Here is a 19352-nt window from a genome sequence, read left to right as displayed (position 1 = left end):
TTGTTAAATGTAAAGGTGAATCTCTATATAAATTTTTGCATTATAGTGTATTTAAAAATATATGCCAAAAAAGAAATAAAAGTATATGTCTCAATAGAAATACAAAAGATTCATTGAAAATATATATTAAACTGCTGTAGATTAAATATTGTATGAGTTGGTTAGAAGAACTAGAACATACACTTCTTGAGAGTCATCGTGCTTTAGTTTTCTCGTGTAAAATGGGGGGATAATGTTGCGTAACTCTGTTACCACATGGAAAGTGACACATAGTAAGCACTCAGTACGTGAAAGCTATTACTTTTGCTGCTGATATTATTATCACTACCATTATTATGTAGGGAAATTTAGAACTAAAATTAATACAAGTCATACTAATACCTTATATTTATCTTTTTTCTTTTAGGTTCTTGGTTGGGTATAAGAACCTTATATACTTACCAACAGCCTTTCTGCTAAGTTCCATTTTTTGGATATTTATGACTTGGTTCATCTTATTTTTTCCTGATATCCTTTAAGCATCAATTTTGATGCATATCTCATTTTGCCTTTAAAAAAGAGTAATGTCACTGTTAGGAATTTAGGTACTAGAAAAGGCCCAGGGAATGCAACTTATATTTGCATTCATTTAATGGTTCTAGATGAAGATGTTTAATGTTGAAAATCTACTTAATTTGAAAAGTAGTCTCAGAGTACATTATGGAAATGGTAAGTATCTAGTATTTATTACTCATAGGAGGGGAACAGTAGAATGTATTATTGTTTTACTTGTACCATAATTTGTTGGATTGTCTTGAGATTCCTTCAAGGTCAGATGTTTCTCATAACTTGATCAGCAGTTACAGTTAATTTTAATACATTTTCTGAGTACCAAGATGGACTGCATGAAAGGGATATTGGGGAAAATATGGCTTCCTCAGTAATGGTAAGGGTTAGTGGTATTATCTAAGGCAATGATTCTCAATCCACAGTAAAAATAAATTTACTTTGCCACTCAACATATATGTAAAACAAAGACTGTACTCCTAATGTACTTTTTACCCTATGGTGTTATTTCATCCCATTTCCTTTGTAAAAAATTTTAATCACGGCCCATTTAATTCTTTCATGACCCACTAATGAATAGCAGCCTGAGATTAAAACAAAAACAAACAAAAAAAAACTCATTCAGGAAATAGGTTTATTACTTGAGGATCAGGGCCTAGGACCAAGTCCAACTTAGGGGTTTATTGTTCTCTTAGTGTTGACCAAGTCCTGTCACCTAGAAATGGGGAGGGGGTTACTTGGGCTCTAACCATTTATGACTTCAGGTAGGTGGAAGGCATTTTCAATCTTCCCACCTCTTGCCAGACTCCCTTCTTCCCTTCCAAGGAAGCTCTGATAGCCTTGCTTTGCTTATGGAGTAGGAGAAGAAGGAATGTTGTAGATGGAAATATACCTTTTAGTATATTCCTTCAAACTTCCACGTTACTTCTCTAGCATTTCCAAAAAGAAAGAACAGAGTGTTTATGGGAGGCATGCGTAAACTGAATTCAAGAATATTTTTTCCATAGGAATAAATGTGAAATGAGTTGGCCATGTGAGTTCTCAAAGTACATATGTCTACATCCATTATAGCGTATTTTTGCTTTAATTCTCCTTTTGATTTTTGAGCATTATCTCTAATATTTTTCAGATTTCTTTAAATGAATGGCATGGTCATTTGGCTTTTTTCAGATTTTATTATCTCTTGTTTGTCTCATAATTACTGATTTGGTGGCAGTTTTTTAAGCACTAGCCTTATTACCACCACTTAATGAAGGCTTGGATGATATTATTATTACAATAGAAAAATACATGATATTATAAGTAGTCACGAGTGCATCAGATAACAGCACAGGATACAACAAAATCACTTGCAGAAGACCCAAGGCTCATAAATTCTAGGGTAATTGACATGATACAGAGGAAGGAAAGACAGCTGATATTTTTATTTACCAATCCATATGGCAGTGGAATAAAACAGTTTTAAAAATGTGTTTTGTGATAAATTTTTGAAATTTGAGAAACATGTCAGATTTTGCACAAAGCTTTTTCTATTGAATTATTTCAAATTTGTAGAATCAAAATTAACAAAAGAGAACTGATTTCCATAGCTAGACAGAATCTTAAGATGTTGGAATCAACAAGTTGGACTATTTTATTTGCTTGTACAACCTAAAGCCATTTGTTCTAGGCAACCATATGAACCTGCTACTTGTGAGGGCATGTAAGTCAGTAGGTGGCATACTTCACCATCAGAACAATGTTGTTCACACTAAATTTTAAATCTTGGAACTGCCTTGTGGATGAACTGAGATGCTGCCCTGGGTTTAAACTAGCTTTGTCTCAGGCTGCCATCTGGATTGAATAAGGGCATCTGCTTCCACAGATACTGGCCTATTAGGGGAAGATGTTCTGGGGCACTATGGAATAAGACAAAAGGATTTTGAGTTTTAGCTGTTTTTCAGACTAGTTATGTACCGTTGGGGCAAGGTACATAATTTCACCAAGCCTTAGTTTTTCTGTAAATTGGAGATAACAGAAACAAACTCATGGTGTGGCTGCAAGGATTACTATAAAGTGCTCACCAGAGTCCCCATGGCAAAATTGGTGTTCTATAAATATACCTAATATTTTGTTATTAGTTATTCTTATGAATAAAATCTAGATGGAAGGCTGCATGTTGAAACTAATTTCAAGGGCAATTCTAGGTTGGCTTCTAAGATGATCAGTTTCTTTTGGTACCTTTTATAAGTTCAGCAAGTAATGTCTTTGGCTTTTATGAGGGGGGATTGAGTACAATAAAATAGGACCTGATTGATGAATTTGAAGGTAAAATTCAAATCAGGAGATAAATGGTGGATCTCTGAATATTACGTTTGTGATATTGGCTGTAACTGTGTTAAGTTTAAGAGGGATAAATACATGTAAAGTCCCATACTGAGTTTCAGAAAATCAGCTGTACAAGTGCATGTTATGGTGAGCTGTGACATAGCTTCTGGTCAAGTGCAAAGGAACCAGGAGCTTTGACTAAATGCTCAGTGTGGCTAGTGATGCCGCTGTCAAGGAAGCGAGTATATTCTCACATAGTATTACAAGGATTTGAGTGTCCAAGCAAAAGACAACAACAGCTTCTCTGTTCTCTGCACTGGTGTTTGCTCTGTTTTGAATTATATCCTTTTAAAAGAGAGAATGATAAACGGGAGCATGAACAGAGGAACATGACAGGAAACTGTTAAATAAGGACAGTGTTGCTATTTATCTTGGAAGTATGATCACTATCTTCCAGTTTCAAGTGTTTGGAAGTCTATCATTTGGAAGCCAATGCACTATGAGGAATGGGCACTCAACAAAAATGTATTGAACAAATGAGAGGATAAGCTTATGTAGATTAGATCTAAAAGACAGCTACAGTACAGATCTAAAGGATCTAATGAATGAAAATCAGTTGGTTGAAGTTAGAGAAAGGCAAATTTTAGCTCCGTTTTGAGAGGCTTAACTGTAAAAGTGTTACCAGCTTACTGGGAAGGCTGATGTGTCGGTAAACTATAGTCCAAGGTCTGAGTGCCACAAAAGCATTCTTAAATTCAGGGAAGGGAGAGAATCATTCTCTCTAGGGAATCAGAAAAGATTCCAAGGAAGGAGGGAAAATATAAGTTAGGTTTTAATGGCAGTTAGGACTTGGACACCCTAAAAGTGTGGTTTTAGAAGAAAATGAGAGGAAGTAGGGGACATTTTAGGTCAGTGAACCACACTGACAAGGGCACCGAAGCAAGGAATGTCTTCAGCTTTTATGTGAGGTGATAGGGTGCAATTCACTTCACTTGCAGAGTGGGGATACGGTGATTCCCCTGCCATTTGTTTTGTAAGTTAACCAAAATAGGAGCCAAAAAGTCAGTCAGTTCAGCATGCAGAATCATTGCATTATGAAACTGAAGGTATTTTTGAGAACTGAATGTATGTATTTTTGAGTCATATGTGTCAATCAGGATTTCATTAAAAAATTGTGATGTGATTCTTTAACAAAGGATCTTACCCTATGTACCTTTAATAGTGTCTTTCTGCAAACATGTACCTGATGTATAGGGAAATACTTTTATTTGGAATCTCTGAATCAACAGGGTTGTTTCTTTGGATGATTTTATTAATTCATTCTAAGTAAATGTTAAAATTGAATTTTACACAACTTCCCTGGACTCAACTCTTTCTTAAAGCTAGGCCCACCTGCAGATGAACTGTGATAAATTAAGCCAACAAGATTTATTCCTGCCTGTCTTAACCAGATGTGGTTGTGCTGTCTTTGTGGGTTAGAGCAGGGCTTCTTAAAGTTTAATGTGCGTGTTGAAGCCCCTGGGGATTAAAACCCAGAGTCTGGTTCTGTAGGTCTAGGGTGGGTCCTGAAGTTCTACTTTTCTAACAGGCTCCCGGGTGAAGTTGTGTCTGCAGGTCTTTGGACAACACTTTGAATAGAAAGGGTTTAGAGTATTTTGTGGTCACTTTTTCCACATTGAAGTTTGGCACAGGATAGCACGGCAGAACCTTGGAAGGTGGAGACAGTTACTTTGTCAATAATTATTTCAATTGGGCAAGGACGGTTGGTTTATTTCTGGTCTTACTTGATTTACTGCTGCATGTTCATTTGTCATTCCTTGGAGCAAAATTTTACTTATTATACAGATAATTTGTATCACCTTAAAAACATTTCAATGCAGATAACATTTATCCATGAAACGCTTTTATCATAATTTATCCATAATATGTGACTTTCAATCATTTCACAAGGAGAGCAGTTTGTCTCTAAATTAACTCAGCCTAATAAAAGGATTTGTTACTAAACTTTCAGTGGGAAACTTCTGCAAACATGTATCTAATATATAGGGAAATACTTTTATTTGGAATCTCTGAATCAAGAGGGTTGTTTCTTTGAATGATTTTGCTAAAATGATCAAAGAATATTTTTCCAGATGCTCACAGGAGAGCCACAATTACACCATTAGAGATAAATTTATTTGGTCTTAAGTGTTTGTCACTTTTCAGGATGTTCCTCATAAGTTGCAACTATTCCTATCAGTATTTAATATGAGCTTCAACTAATAAGGAAGCATTAATTATTAGCCAAGTAGGAACAAATTCCAGTAGGATTAGAACATAGGATGGGAAGAGGTTTAGGGGCGGGGACATGTGTGCATAAGGAAGGTGAAGTTCTTAGGCGCCAATGATGAAATTTGCTTACATGATAATTATATTATTTTTAAAGGAAGTTTGGTTTATTCCTTAACTTGGCTTTAACATTTAGCAGGAGCCCCTTTCTATTTCAGCTTCATTTTCAGCATAGTAGCCTTTCTGTACTTTTTCTATAAGACTTGGGCAACTGATCCAGGCTTCACTAAGGCTTCTGAAGAAGAAAAGAAAGTGGTGAGATTTCTTTGTTACTGATATTTTTAATAGGAGGGTTTGTAAACTTTAGAAAGTCATGTATGCAGATGTGTTGCTTTTTGTTATGGCTGCATGACATGGGGGGTGATATAGCAAAAATTAGATTTCCACTCTTACAGTTTTTTCGTTTATGTATATGAAAGTTTTAATACATATTTTTATTTTCTGTTAAAGTAATACCCCACCAAGACTTTTTCAGATGTGATTCCTTTTAGGAATATGATCTCCTGCTTCCTTGTAATAACATTTTCATAATGGTCATTTAGCTTACATTTCCCCACTTAATAAATGGAGAGTAACTAGTCAGTGACCAGGGAGAGTCCTTCTGCTTATTGGCTGAGGAAACGCCCCTTCTCTTCCTCAAATGTGAAGTTCTCAGATGACATGGCATGTTTTCCATTGCTCATGAATGTTTAGAAGTTGGAGAATGTTGTCTGTTACCTAAAGCCCGTGTTCCTGAAAGACCCAGCCCTTGGTGCTTGTAACTTTCAGTTTTGATGTATACTGGTGGGTTTTTCTTTTTTAATGGGTGTGTATATGTGCATATTTATTTTTCTCTAGCAGATCATAACTGTGAGATGATTGCCATTCACAGAGATGAGGTGATAGGCGGGAGTGATGGGGTGGTATAATTTTTACGCATCCTAATTTATTAGCTGTTGGTTGAAAATGCAACCTTGAAGAATCACCTCATTTCAAGCACAGAATGATTTGGTGGCAAGTATTCCAAATTGCTTTTCTAACTACTTCAGCTTGGAGCAAGAGCTGTGAGAATGGTATATAACTGTGCATAATACATTTTCCAATAAAAAGTGATAATAGGTCAAACTTCGTGTCTTTCAGAATATCATCACCCTTGCAGAAACTGGCTGTCTGGACTTCAGAACATTTTGTACATCATGTCTTGTGAGTTTTTTCTTTATAATTTTTTTCCATAGTGAGAGCAAATTCTTGGTAATGTTGCTCATGTAAGCATTTGTCAGATCTTCATGGTATATTTATACACCTTTGTTTTTACCCATTTCTAATTTTACATTCCTGTCTGAACAGCTTTCTGTCTTGAACATATGGAAGAATGATGTTTATAATCTCTTGAAGTTGTCTCTGGTTACATCTCTCTGTGGATTATCCATTGTGTGTTTTATTTGCTTTTCTCTGTCATGAAGCATATATTAGAACTAACTTCAAATCAGAGGCTCATAATGACCTTAGAAACCACTTAGTGAAACCTCTCATTTTGCAATTGAGGAATCAAGGGAGGAAGTAAATTCTCCCAAATTATTGGTGCCGCTAAAAATGGAACTTGGGTTTCCTTCTCTTAGTTCTGTGCTTATTTTGCTCTGTGGTACTGCCTCATTTCCACTTAGCCAGTGTGAACAGGCTCTGGAATTCAGATCCCACTGAGTGATGTCCTAATCAAAGTAGACATATGGAAGTAAATACTAATAAGGCATTCCACAGCCTCTGTGTGAATTGATGGTCTGTTTAGGATTTGTGCCAATGCCTTTGTGACCTCAAGTTAAAATTTTGCTTGTGATTTGTTACCACTTTGAGACACTGGTTTTTGCTTAGGCCTATCTTGATTGCCCACTTAGATAAGGAAGCCATTAAGGTCACTCCATTGCCACGTATGCAACTCCTGTGTGGCTCGATATGATCAGCACTGCCTGTGGACTGGACGGTGCATAGGTGAGAGATTTAATTTTTCAATTACTACTATGAAGTTAAGCATATGTTTAGTTATGACTCGCAGAAAAAGTGGAAGGGCATCCTAGGGCTCCATTTTCAATATTCCAATAGCAATGAGCCCATACATCATTATTATGCTACAGGTAATATAGTATTTGCACATGCATCATTCAGTTTGGTAGCCACGGGCCTGTGAAGTAGACAGAAAAGGTGTTATCTCCAAATTACTTGTAAAAACGCTAGATCATAGAAGTTAAAACACTTAACTTACAGTGACACAACTAGTAATATGTAAACCTAGGTCTCCTGATTCCAGTGGGTGTTGTTCCTTCTGCCGGGTTTTGCTGCTTCAGGAGAAGGTCAGACCATGATGTAGTAGTTGAGGAGCATTTGTGTCATTAGCACTGAAACGCTCCCATCTCCAGCATTGAGAAGGCAGCTTGTGCAAGAGAAGACTTAGTTGCCTGGCCCTTCCCGCTTCCCTTCTGTAGAAGTTTCTCAGATTGTGGGTTGCCAGTCTTCGCATGTCCAGTAGCAACGTGTAAATTTATTGCTGCTCCTCATATTCGTTTTCTGTGTTCCCCCGATTAAGTCAATCCTTGATATTCAGAAGTGGTGCTTTTACAAACGTGTTACATGGGAGGAGGAAAGATGCAGGGTATGATTAGTCCAAAATCCTGCCTGGTTCCCTTCCTTCCATCACAGGATAGGACAGCCTAGAGCAGTGTTTGCTTAGTTAACTGTATTCTATTCCAGAAGTTTTACTTTTACAAACATGTTACATGGAAGGAAGAGACTATATGATTTGTTTAAATTCCTGCCTGCTTCTCTTCCTTCCATCATAGGATAGGCCAGCCTAGAGCAGTGTTTGCTTAGTTAACTTTATTCTATTCCAAAAAAGTATCTTCTTTTAAGTAAGTAATTAATAAATAATAGTTCAGTTAACATAGACAGTTGACTGTGACATATCAGAAATGTGTGGCTTGATTTAATGGTACTTAAAAGCAAAGCAACAGCTTTATTTCTGTTTTACTTTGGTGAAGACTTTTGACAGGAAAGTGGTTAAGGAGGTCTTATGTTGAAAATCAGAAGAAACGAAAATATTAAGTATTTTTTTTTCTTTTTTCTTTAGGTTTTGGCAATCATCACTATTACATATTCTTCTTGTTTTTCCTTTCCATGGTATGTGGCTGGATTATATATGGATCTTTCATCTGTAAGTGTAAATTTTTCTTACAACAAGCACATACACCTACACCCATTTCTACTTTTCCTTGTAAACCGTTGTATATCACATTCTGGCTGGGTGACTATAAACCATACCCCTAATAAGAACAAAGCAAATGCCTCTAAGACTCCCTCAGCTGCAAGAAATACAAGATGAGGTTAGTTCTCAGTACTTTAGGAAAAAAATGTGATAAATTTGAGAAGTGGTCAAAAATAGAAATTCATTTAAGGCAAATACAGATTTGCTCCCCAGTGAAGAGGGAAAGTCAGTTGCTGAAGTAGAAAGTAAGAGGTGATAAGTAAATAAAAAAATGTTTTAAAAAAGTCAGTGGTAGAGAGGTTGGGGGATAGTTGTCCAGTCGTTAAGGAAGAAACCTCTGAAAGCACATGCCATTTGGTAAGTATCAAGTTGAAACTGAGAACTGATGGGAATACTAACAGTTAAAAGGTTGGAAATAGTAACTTGGAAGAAAACATTAGATCACTTATTCTGTGGCCCTGAGGAATGAAAAAAGCTTTCAGTAGCAGTTTAAAAGAGTATATAGGGTCTCACATAGAGAATGACAGCCAGCTGTTTTGAGGTGGTTGACTAAGAAGGACAGGGTTTAAATTGAAGCAAGAAGAATTTTGGCTATCTCTTAAGAATTGCATGATTACATTTTTCAGACCTTGGAAATAGGTTACCTAACTGGAAAAACCTATGGTGTTTGTAGTTTATTTATTTGGACTTTAACTGTTTATTATTTATTTGTTTTGAAGGCTTTGGGGGAATTGGGCTCTAAACACAGAGGCTTCACTTCTAATCTGTTTCCATCCACCCTCCTGTTATGTTCTTGGTCAAATCTTAGACTCTACCAGTAGAGTACTGGTTTGTTGCTTGAGCTGAAGTCTGGGGTAATTCCGAAAGACATTAAGAATGTTTTTTTCCCCTAAGCATCCTAAGCCCAGTACACATACACTTTTTTCCTCTCTTTCTCTCTTCTGTGTCTCTGTCTCTTTAGTTTAAAATTTTTGTTAGTTTTTGAAAGGCAATTCTTTGTACACTTGCCCCCCCAGCCTCCCAGTTTCCCTCCCTGGAAATATCAAGTATTACAAATTTTGTTTTGTTTGGGGTTTCATTTTTAGAGATTATTAACTAGTATCTATGTGTAATGAGTTAATTTTTGCCTTGCCATAGGCATGGAGGGCTTCAGTTACCTTGTCAGACCCTTTCCTACCTGACGCCTTGGGTGTCTTTGATCAGTAGGCAATGCTTTTGTAGCTAAATATAACTGTCACCATGTTAAATAGGTCTAGTAGAAGGCTGTAATCTCTGAGCTCAGTTCTTGCCAAAGGCCACCAGTAACCCTGAGCATTCTATTTTTATTTTAATTAATTTTAATTTTATTTGTTTGTTTTTTGCTTATTTATTTACATATTTTTTGAGACAGGATCTCACTCTGTTGCCCAGACTGGAATGCAGCAGCACAATCATGGCTCACTGCAGCCTTAACTTTTTGTGCTCAAGTGATGATCCTCCTACCTTGGCCTCCCAAATAGCTGGGACTACAGGTGCCTGTCACCATGTCCAGTTAATTTTTAAATTTTTTGTGGAGATGGCATCTTCACCATGTTGTCCAGGCTGGTCTCAAGCTCCACGCCTCAAGTGCTTCTCCTGCCTCAGCTTCCCAAAGTGCCGGGATTACAAACATGAAGTACTGCACCTGGCCAGCATTCGATTTTTAAAACTTCTTAGATTATGTCTTATGGTGTAAAAAATAAAAGAGTTTTTGACAGTGCTTGTTTCTATTGAGAAAGCTTCCTTTCAAAGCCTGACAGTAAAGCATATTCCTGGAAAACCTTTGTAAGTTGGCACATGGACCAACTTGTCTCTTGGACTGAATCCTATGGGAGAGGAGCCAGAGTTTACACCTCTCCTGCCTCTCCTCTCTTCTCTCTCTTCACTAAAAATAGTCACCTTTGTTTGCATCTATGACCAGCATAAGACTGTATTGATAAGGACAGAAGCGATTTTTCATCACATTCAATCTTTCCAAGTTAGTTTTTTATTACACATGTTGATTCTTCCCTCCTCTTTGTCTTTTTTCTCTGGCTGTGAACCAATTTTCATATTACATTTTGTTTCATAAGAACAGTCCCACCTTATATTCACTTACAACTGTATAAACTAACTGAGTGTATTTTGTTACCTTTATTCCATTTATATTCCAGCAATATTTCTTTACACTGAATGAGGGTATTGTGTCATTTATTATTATTTCACAGACAAAACATGAACTTGTGCTCCATTTCTCTAATGAGGCCTCACTGTTATCCCACCTCCCTTGTTTACCATTAATGCTGTATTGCTAGAGCCCTGCTCTGTACTCTCCTTCTCATGTGATCCAATAGCTGCTACTTCTGTACAGCCTCCATCCATTTCATCTTTTGTAAGGTCTGTTTACAAGGTGGACAGTAAGTGACTCCAAAAGTGTCCTCTTCTACAAGTTACAGAAAGAAATATTGTAGATTACCATCAGGAAGAACTCTGTAACTATCAGAGCCATCTAAAGATGAAAATGATTGACTTGGAATGATATGAGTTCCTTACCATTAGCCATTGGCCAGCTGATAAGAATGTATTAGCACAAATTAAAGTGTTACATTGCATAAGATAATGTATATGACAACTTGCTGTCATATCTTTGATGTTAAATCTGAAAACCAGTATTCTGAAAACTTCAGTGTGAGATCATGCTGTGTTATCAAAAGAATTCCCAGAAGGGAGCAGTAGAAACCCATAAACTGAAAGAAAATAGACATTCTTTCCCACTCAACAGCTGTTTTCTCCACCTACTGTTGGAAATTATATTCTTTTTTGTGATATCAGGTGCATGAGATGCATCTTTCTTTGCTGTCCTAATGAGACGCTCTAGAGAGAGTGTAATTTGCCTTAACTTGTACCTTGATTGCTACTCTGTGATGATTGGTCTTAGAATGCTTCTGGCATATATTCATGAAAGATGGTTGGGAATCAGAGACTTAAAGAGAAAAAAAAAAAGTAGATTTTTAGGATTTAAAGGTACAGTTGACAGGAAAGTCATGGACTCATTTTCTTCCTGTCCCTGGAGGTCTTCAGAGCAGCATTGGAAAAATGTCCAAAACTATTTATCAAATCGTCAGAGGCATTTATGAAACCTCGAGGTGCAAATCGACAGAATTCTCTTTTAAAAATAATTCACCCTTTATGCATGGCCAGGGTGCCTGTAAAAGTCATTGAATTTACATAACCTTGAAGATCTGTTCCCTTGTTTCTGCTGCTTCCTGTGTGTATTTCTCCTTACTGCTGCTCCTAGCTACATGGGTTAGGAGGTTAATATGAAAGGTCATAGTAAAGTTCTTTAATTGGCACACCTGGGGAGAAACTGAGCTGTGACAATCTGAGTTTTGCTCTATATTCTTTTCCCAGGAGTGTCTGTCTTGTGAGTCTCTTCATCTGGCCTTTCTTCCTCTGCAGATTTAGTTATGGTGTCAGTGCAGAAGTATACCCATGCCTAGCTCCCTGCATGCTATTAGATTGTATTCTGATGACATCTAGGTGCTTATGGGATATCTTGTGCCCGCAGCAATGGCCGGTTCATCTGAACCCTTAATAAGAGTTTATATTCAGTCCTGTAATAGACCCATAGTTGCTATAAACATGAATATGGTAGGGAATGTTCTGAACAAATTGTTAACTTCAAGATAGTGTATCTTATGCTGAATGCAGATTTTAGTAAAGATTTTATGGACTCTTTTTGTTATTCCTTCACTGTCAACTACTTATACAGTGTTATCATAGCCTCAATTAACATTAAGCCACCATTTTGTCATCTTTAGTTTTTGAGCTGTCATGTGGAAAATGAAACCTTAAAATTGAATCATGATCTGTGCCATACTTTCTCTTCTCCCTACACAGAACTGCAGTGATTTTATCTTCTTGGAGACTGATAACTAGTTTATTGCCTGTTTTTTTTTTTTTTTTTTTTTTTTTTGGTGAATTCACAGATTGGTCCAATCATTGTGCCACAACATTCAAAGAAGATGGATTATGGACTTACCTCAATCAGATTGTGGCCTGTTCCCCTTGGGTTTTATATATCTTGATGCTAGCAACTTTCCATTTCTCATGGTCAACATTTTTATTATTAAATCAACTCTTTCAGGTATTTATTTCTCTTCTTATAATGGCTTTGAGTAAAATTTCCAAAACTTGTAGTGAGATAGACTTGAATTTAAAATCAGAAGATGTACATTCTGTTTTTACCTCTGTCACTGACTCTGTGGGTCTAGCCATGTCATTTAACCACACTTGAATTTCAGGTATTTTGTCTGTAAAATGAGGACAATAATGCCTATCTACTACATTAAACCACAAAATGGTTTAAAGGTTAGCATAATAAATTATTGGAGTTTAACCTAGGAGTTACCTAATCTGACCTCTTTATTTTATAGATAGAAGTATAGAAAGGTAAATTGAATTGCTCAAGGTCACCCAGTGTGTGGCAAAATCAGAACTGGAAACTTGGGTCTTCTGACAGTCCCATTCGAGGGCTTTTTCCATTGTACAGTTAAATTATATGTTGTGTGTAAGCATAGTATAAGCTGTAAACCATCATGCAAACGTGAGAAGATTGTTTTCCCTCAGTTTTTCCAACCCTGTTTGTTACCTTTATTACTGTGCAGTGTTTAAATGGATGAGAGTGGAAAGAAATGAAAAATACATCACTAACCAATGGTCATAGTAATTACATTTTCAGAGAAGGCCATGGCCATTAGAAAGTTCAAGCTCCAGGGCAGTAGTCACCTTCAGCTTTCTCCAAAGCTTTAGTCCCTTCCCTGCTGCCTTCCAACCCCTATGAGCCTAACCTAATTCTCATGATTGCTGTGTCCTGCCCACGTGGAATGGGAAGCAGGTGGTCATCAGTCTGAGTCAATTACTGTAAGACCTCAAAAAATTAGAGCATTACTCAACCAAAGCAAAGTGTATTCCACTTTTATGGGAAAGTAATCAATCTCAAAATAATAATGATGATAATAATAACAAGAAGAGAAGGAAGGGAGGGAGGGAAAAAGAAATAAAAGAGAAGAAAGAAAAGAGAAAAAAGAAAAAGAAAAAAATGTTTAGGGATGAAATTGAATTAATAATATTGACTAAACTGAGGTTTCTGAACATTCCTCTCAATCTCCTATCACTCTGACATCAATAGACTCCGGCAGCAAGAATAGATACTAGCATCTGTGATAATATTATCATTTGTAATACCTAGTATTTATAATGCTTTGAGACATCATTTCTAATTATCTTTCTTTTTTTCTGGAATCTTAGAATAAGTACAAGTATATGAGGTGATAATATCCTTAATTTTTTAGAAAAAGGTCAGTAAGGCAAAAAATGGATTCAAAGTTTCAGATAATTTCAAAAGGAAGAATTCAGAACAAAGCTGTTTTCTTAATGAACAAAACAATCCAGTTCTTTGAAAACGTTTGTTTCCTGAGTGCTCCGGGTAGTCGCGGCTTTGACTGTAGCAAGTCAAGCTAAGTGTTTAGGTGTTGGTTAGGAGCGTGGGCTTTATTCTCACACTGACCAAGGAGTCAGTACCAGCTCTCCCACTCTAAGCTGTGTGGCCTTGAATCAGTTACTTCATCTCTCTAATCCTCTGCATTAGGTATTTGATTTTATTTATTTATTTATTTATTTATTGAGACAGAGTTTTACTCTTTTGCCCATGCTGGAGTGCAGTGGCAGGATCTCCGCTCACTGCAACCTCCGCCTTCCCATTTCAAGTGATTCTCCTGCCTCAGCCTCCCAAGTTGCTGGGATTACAGGTGCCCGCCACTACGCCCGGCTAATTTTTGTGTTTTTAGTAGAGATGGGGTTTCACCACATTGGCCAGGCTGCTCTCGAACTCCTGACCTCATGATCCACCCGCCTCGGCCTCCCAAAGCACTGGGATTACAGGCATGAGCCACCACACCCTGCCGCGTTAGGTATTTTAAATAGATTATCTCAAATCCTTAAAAAATATGATGAGGGTGGTATGGTGAGCTGTTTTACAGATAAGGAACTTGAGGTTTAAATGAGATGACTCTGAATAGTTATGGTTTTTCATGATTTAAGAATTTTTAAGTTTCCTTAATTCTCAGTCTTCCCCACGTTTTTGAAATTAAATGTTCTTTACTTCTGATTAACTTTTTCTTTGACCCTTTTCAAGGAGATACTAAAGAGAACACACAAGTTGAGATAATTGCACTAATACCGATCTTATATTGTTTTATCTAAAAGTTGCACACTGAATGTGCTGAAAATTAAACATTACCATATGCCATAGCTTGAATTAATATAGCAATTATTTCACAACTCTAAGTCAATGTATAGTTCTTTCTTGAAGGTTAATAAAAATTAGACAATTAAACAATTACAAAATGCCCAGCTACTAGATTTATGTGGGAGAGTATAGTTTAAGGCTGCTGCATCTCTGCATCACCATGATCGTTGATTAGAAAGCTGGGGGATATTGTCTTTAGGGGACTACTGAATGTTTGCCAGTGTCCTGTGATGTACTGCTGAGTGATGGAGTTATGATGTGGGATTTTTCATGTACCTTCCACCCTTCTTTTTCAGATTGCCTTTCTGGGCCTGACCTCCCATGAGAGAATCAGCCTGCTGAAGCAGAGCAAGCATATGAAACAGACATTGTCCCTCAGGAAGACACCATACAAGTAAATGAGACCTGTTTTGGACACTGAGTCCTGTGGAAGATCCCTAGTCACTGGTTTCCTAAGCTGGTGCCACTGCCCATGGCCTTATTGCTGTTCTCTAACTTGCCTTCTAGTACAGTTGATCCCCCTTTTCTTAGAGAAGATTTAGTGATGGGGTGAGTGGTAAAGTCGTGAGCCCCAAGGTGGTAAGAATTTGAGAGTTAGTTTACTGGACACAGCACAAATAGTAAGTGACTTTGAAGTTTTGCCAAAGTGGGGAATCTCTCCAGTCAAGCCACATGGTCACGAGGTTGTTTGTTGCTGGCGTGGAGTCGATGTGAGATAATTAAGTGTATGGCTGAGGGAGCCAGCCACAAGGTGCTCTGTAGAAAGTGTTTGCTTGTGTGTTTGCCAGGATTTTCAGCCTGGCTTTCTATCACCAGTAATTCTTCTAGCCCTATGTTGAATGTGCCGACTTGTACCAGGGAGAAGCCAATTTTTCAGGTTTGGATTTGTTTCCCCTGGAGCATTTGGTTGTATGAAACACGTTTTCAGTTGAAAATGAGAGTATGTGTAGAAAGACCTTCGTCTTATGATATGAAAGATCGGACTTTGAAGCTTATCTCCCTGCCACTTATGGCAGGGTCTTGGAAACTGGGAGTGCTGCAGAGGTGACCCAGAGCCCTCTGGGGATTTGAACGTTCACTGCATATCTCATGAGCAGTCTATTTTAAAGCATGCTCTTGGTACAAGATGAAACTGTTAGGCTGTTAGACAAGGGGATCAGAGACTGGAATATGACTACAATGTGTATTTAGGAGATGAGAGAAATTGACTTAATTGGGAAGAGATGGCTCAAGCAGTGGGGAGTGGAGAGGAGTGTAAACTTGTGATGATAGTTTCACATTGACAGTGATAATAAAGTCCCTTTCTTTGTAGCTTAACCAGAGGAATAAATATTTACTCCACTAAACTATGGAAGCCTGTGGTAGGGTTGGAATTTGAAGCTGAGCCTTGAGAGATGTGGGGCAGGGCACAATGGAGTTGGGAGGCAGGAAGGGCATTCCAAGCCCTAGAGAAGAGTCTGAATAGAGGGACACATGAGAGCTCTAGAGCACGTTTGCTGAGTGATGGCAGCATCAACTAGAGGAACTCAACGGAAAACTGAGTCCCGCCCAAACCAAAGATTTTACTTGTTTTCCTCTCCTAAGTTACTTTTACTCCATACAGTAGTCACCCTTTCTCCACGAGGGATATGTTCCAAGAACCCCAATGGATGCCTGAAACTGCAGATAGTACTGAACTCTGTATATACCACGTTATTTAAGTCTGATAACCCAACAGGCAGGTAGTGTAGACAGAGTGGAAACACCAGACAAAGGGATGATTTATGTTCCAGGCGGACAGAGCTGGATGGCGTGAGATTTCATCATGCTCCTCAGAACGGGAGGCAATTTAAAGCTTATTAATTGTTTATTTCTGGAATTTTTCATTTTAATATTTTTGGGCTGCTGTTGACCACAGGTAACTGAAACTGAAACCAAGGGGAAGGGGACACTAACTAGCTTTTGAGGCAGGCCCTATAAATTTCTAGCATGTGTCCCCACTGCCACCCCATCAACTCCACATAGCCCTCTTCCCAGGAAGTTGCCCTCTGAGTAGTGTTGGTCCTTTAGTGGCAGCAATACCATCATCCCCATGCAGAACACAATCTTCTAAACGCAGTCATCCCCATGGACAGGTGTGTTTTGATGTGTGTAAGGGATTGGGTTGGGCACTTAAAAGATAGAACATATGCGTAAAAATGAGCATTTCTCATAACTGGAATAGATAGTAGTACTTCCGAAATTTAAAGGAGAAAAAATGATGCCTAAGACAGTGTAGTCAGGAAAGCTCCAGTGGAAATGTGGACGTTGGCCTGGGCCTTGAGAACTGGTAGGACTTGAAAGGATAAGGGGGTTCCTGAGCTAAGTGTAGAGCAGTGTTCATTCCAGGCCCACACAGCTATGATCGTGGGAAAAACAGAATCAGAGTGCACAGGGAGCTAGAACTTGAGGGATACACTGTATAGAGCCTTGAATACAAAGAGGAGGTATGTTTTTTGAGCCTCTAGGCAGAGGAGTGTCTTTAAAGGGTTTTGATTGGGAAGTGAGGTGCTATGACTATATCAGGGTTTTTGGAGGACAACAGTCTGCAATATGCAAGATGAATTAAAAGGAATTGAGACAGAGAATTCATTTAGAGAGTTACTTACAAGGTTTAGGGAAAATCCCATCTTGTTGATTAAGTTGTTCTGGCCTATGTGGCCTTTGAGGTAATCAGGTCTGAATTAGGGAAGTAGGAATAGAAAGAAAGAAACTTATTGATGTCAGTGGCCAGTCCATTAAGTGGGGAATCCAAAATGAAGTGATGACGAAAAGCCCAATTAAGTTACTGAGCAGAAGCCAGGAATCTCAAAATACAGATTCAGGTCCAGAAATAGGTTTCAGTTTTAAGGTCCCAGAAGCCCAGGAACTATCTGATTTACCCCTGGATTTCTGCAAGATGTTCAAAGGACATTGTACCTTATAGATTCTCCATGAATGTTTGTCAAGCTACACAGGAAATATAGTAAGACATATTCTCTTTTTTTTTTTTTCTTGGCAGCCTTGGATTCATGCAGAACCTGGCAGATTTCTTTCAGTGTGGCTGCTTTGGCTTGGTGAAGCCCTGTGTGGTAGATTGGACGTCGCAGTACACCATGGTCTTTCACCCAGCCAGGGAGAAGGTTCTTCGCTCAGTATGAAGAAAAGCAGCCCAAAACTCTCAATCTGATTTGTTTTTGTTTATGTTGATGCCCTATAGTTTGAAAGTAATGTAAAGATTTAGAGTTCACCTAAGTCCAAAGGAAAACACTGGTGGTTTTTTAAAGCCATTGGGTAAAAAAAGTTCTCAATAAAGGCACTACAATTTTTTAGATTTAGAAAGATGGACTTTTCTGATAAATCTTGGCAGACATCTAAAAAAAAAACATTTTTCACAAGAAAACGCAAGTTACTTTTTTTGGAAATAATACTCACTGATTATGGATAAAATGGAGTATTTTCAGATGCTATATTGGCTGTTTCAAAATAGTACTATTCTTTAAACTTGTAATTGTTGCTAAGTTATTTGTCTTTGTTGTATCTATAAATATGTAAAAAATATTTAAATAGATGTACCTGTTTTGCTTTCACACTTAATAAAAAAAAATTTTTTTTTGTAGTTGAGACTTGGTTTCTGACACTTAACACTTCTAGAGTCTTAAATTAAGATGTACATAGGACACAAATTAGTTCACAATTCCAGGAATAAGTTGAGATTATGATTAATACCAGTAAGCAAGATTTAATTTGATTTTTCATCTTACTTAGAAAAGAGAACATAGAAAGTCTTAAATTTTAATTACAACTTAGTAACCTCAAAATATTAGACTGGTATGACTATAATTACTAATTTCCCTTGTTCTACAGGAAATGCTAATTCAACTTTAACTCTAGTATAGTAACTCTAGTATAGTATTTATACACCCCTGGGCATGCCACCTTCCTGCTGAACAACCTCCCTTGAGTTCCTGTTGCTCTTGGGGTAAAAGCAGAAATTCTCATTGTGCCCGACAAAGCCTTGAAGCATATGATCCTGTTTTGTTTAGCATTGTCAGTGGATCACGTTGTACTCTAATCATGTTGGCCTTTCATTTCAAAGATCCATTCTTTCTTCTACCAGAGATAAGAGATGCAGATAAGGAAACTAAAGCCAAAGAAGTTTTTATCTTCTCCAGGGTCACAGAGATACTAAGTGGGGCTGCCACTCTACAGTCCCAATCACCTAGAATATTGCATGACACATAGTATTTGTTCAAAAAATATTAGAATTTGTTGAACTAATTTCAGGGTTTTAAGCAAGAGAGGAAGCTATCAGAATTGTGTTTGAAGACTGTGCTGCTCAATTGGGGTACAGAAGAGCTTTTTCAAGGTATATTCTTTCTCCCTTCTTCTCTCACCAGCTCCTACCAAGTTAGTATTGTGATCCAAATGGTCCAGAGACTTTAGATCAGAGTCACAGGGCCAGGGTGAGTGTCTGGGGCTCACAGTTTAAAATTCAGTTTCTCCATCTCAGACCTTTCACATCAGTCTCTGGGGAGAGAGTGCTGGAATCCTAATGATTCTTACATGTGCACAATACTGTTTGAGAATCATTTACTTAAGGAACCTTACATTCTCCATTCTCTACATTGTGAA

General features: G+C 37.7%; 1 protein-coding gene across 2 annotated transcripts in view; it reads left to right on the top strand.

Annotated features, from left to right (window-relative positions):
* LOC105486997 (zinc finger DHHC-type palmitoyltransferase 13) overlaps positions 1–18438 on the top strand; it is a 53215-nt gene extending 34777 nt beyond the window's left edge. For both annotated transcript variants that reach the window (XM_071074976.1, XM_071074977.1), the window contains exons 10-17: positions 407–509; positions 5314–5436; positions 6301–6363; positions 7053–7146; positions 8279–8362; positions 12400–12557; positions 15017–15114; positions 17740–18438. In XM_071074976.1, the coding sequence (XP_070931077.1) occupies positions 407–509; positions 5314–5436; positions 6301–6363; positions 7053–7146; positions 8279–8362; positions 12400–12557; positions 15017–15114; positions 17740–17878 (862 nt within the window). In that variant the 3' untranslated portion in view covers positions 17879–18438. The remainder of the gene's footprint in view (positions 1–406; positions 510–5313; positions 5437–6300; positions 6364–7052; positions 7147–8278; positions 8363–12399; positions 12558–15016; positions 15115–17739) is intronic.
* Positions 18439–19352: the final 914 nt, after the last annotated feature.

This window comes from Macaca nemestrina, chromosome 12, assembly GCF_043159975.1.
Source record: "Macaca nemestrina isolate mMacNem1 chromosome 12, mMacNem.hap1, whole genome shotgun sequence".
Classification (NCBI taxonomy): Eukaryota; Metazoa; Chordata; class Mammalia; order Primates; family Cercopithecidae; genus Macaca; species Macaca nemestrina.
This window is presented reverse-complemented; position numbering and strand designations above follow the sequence as displayed.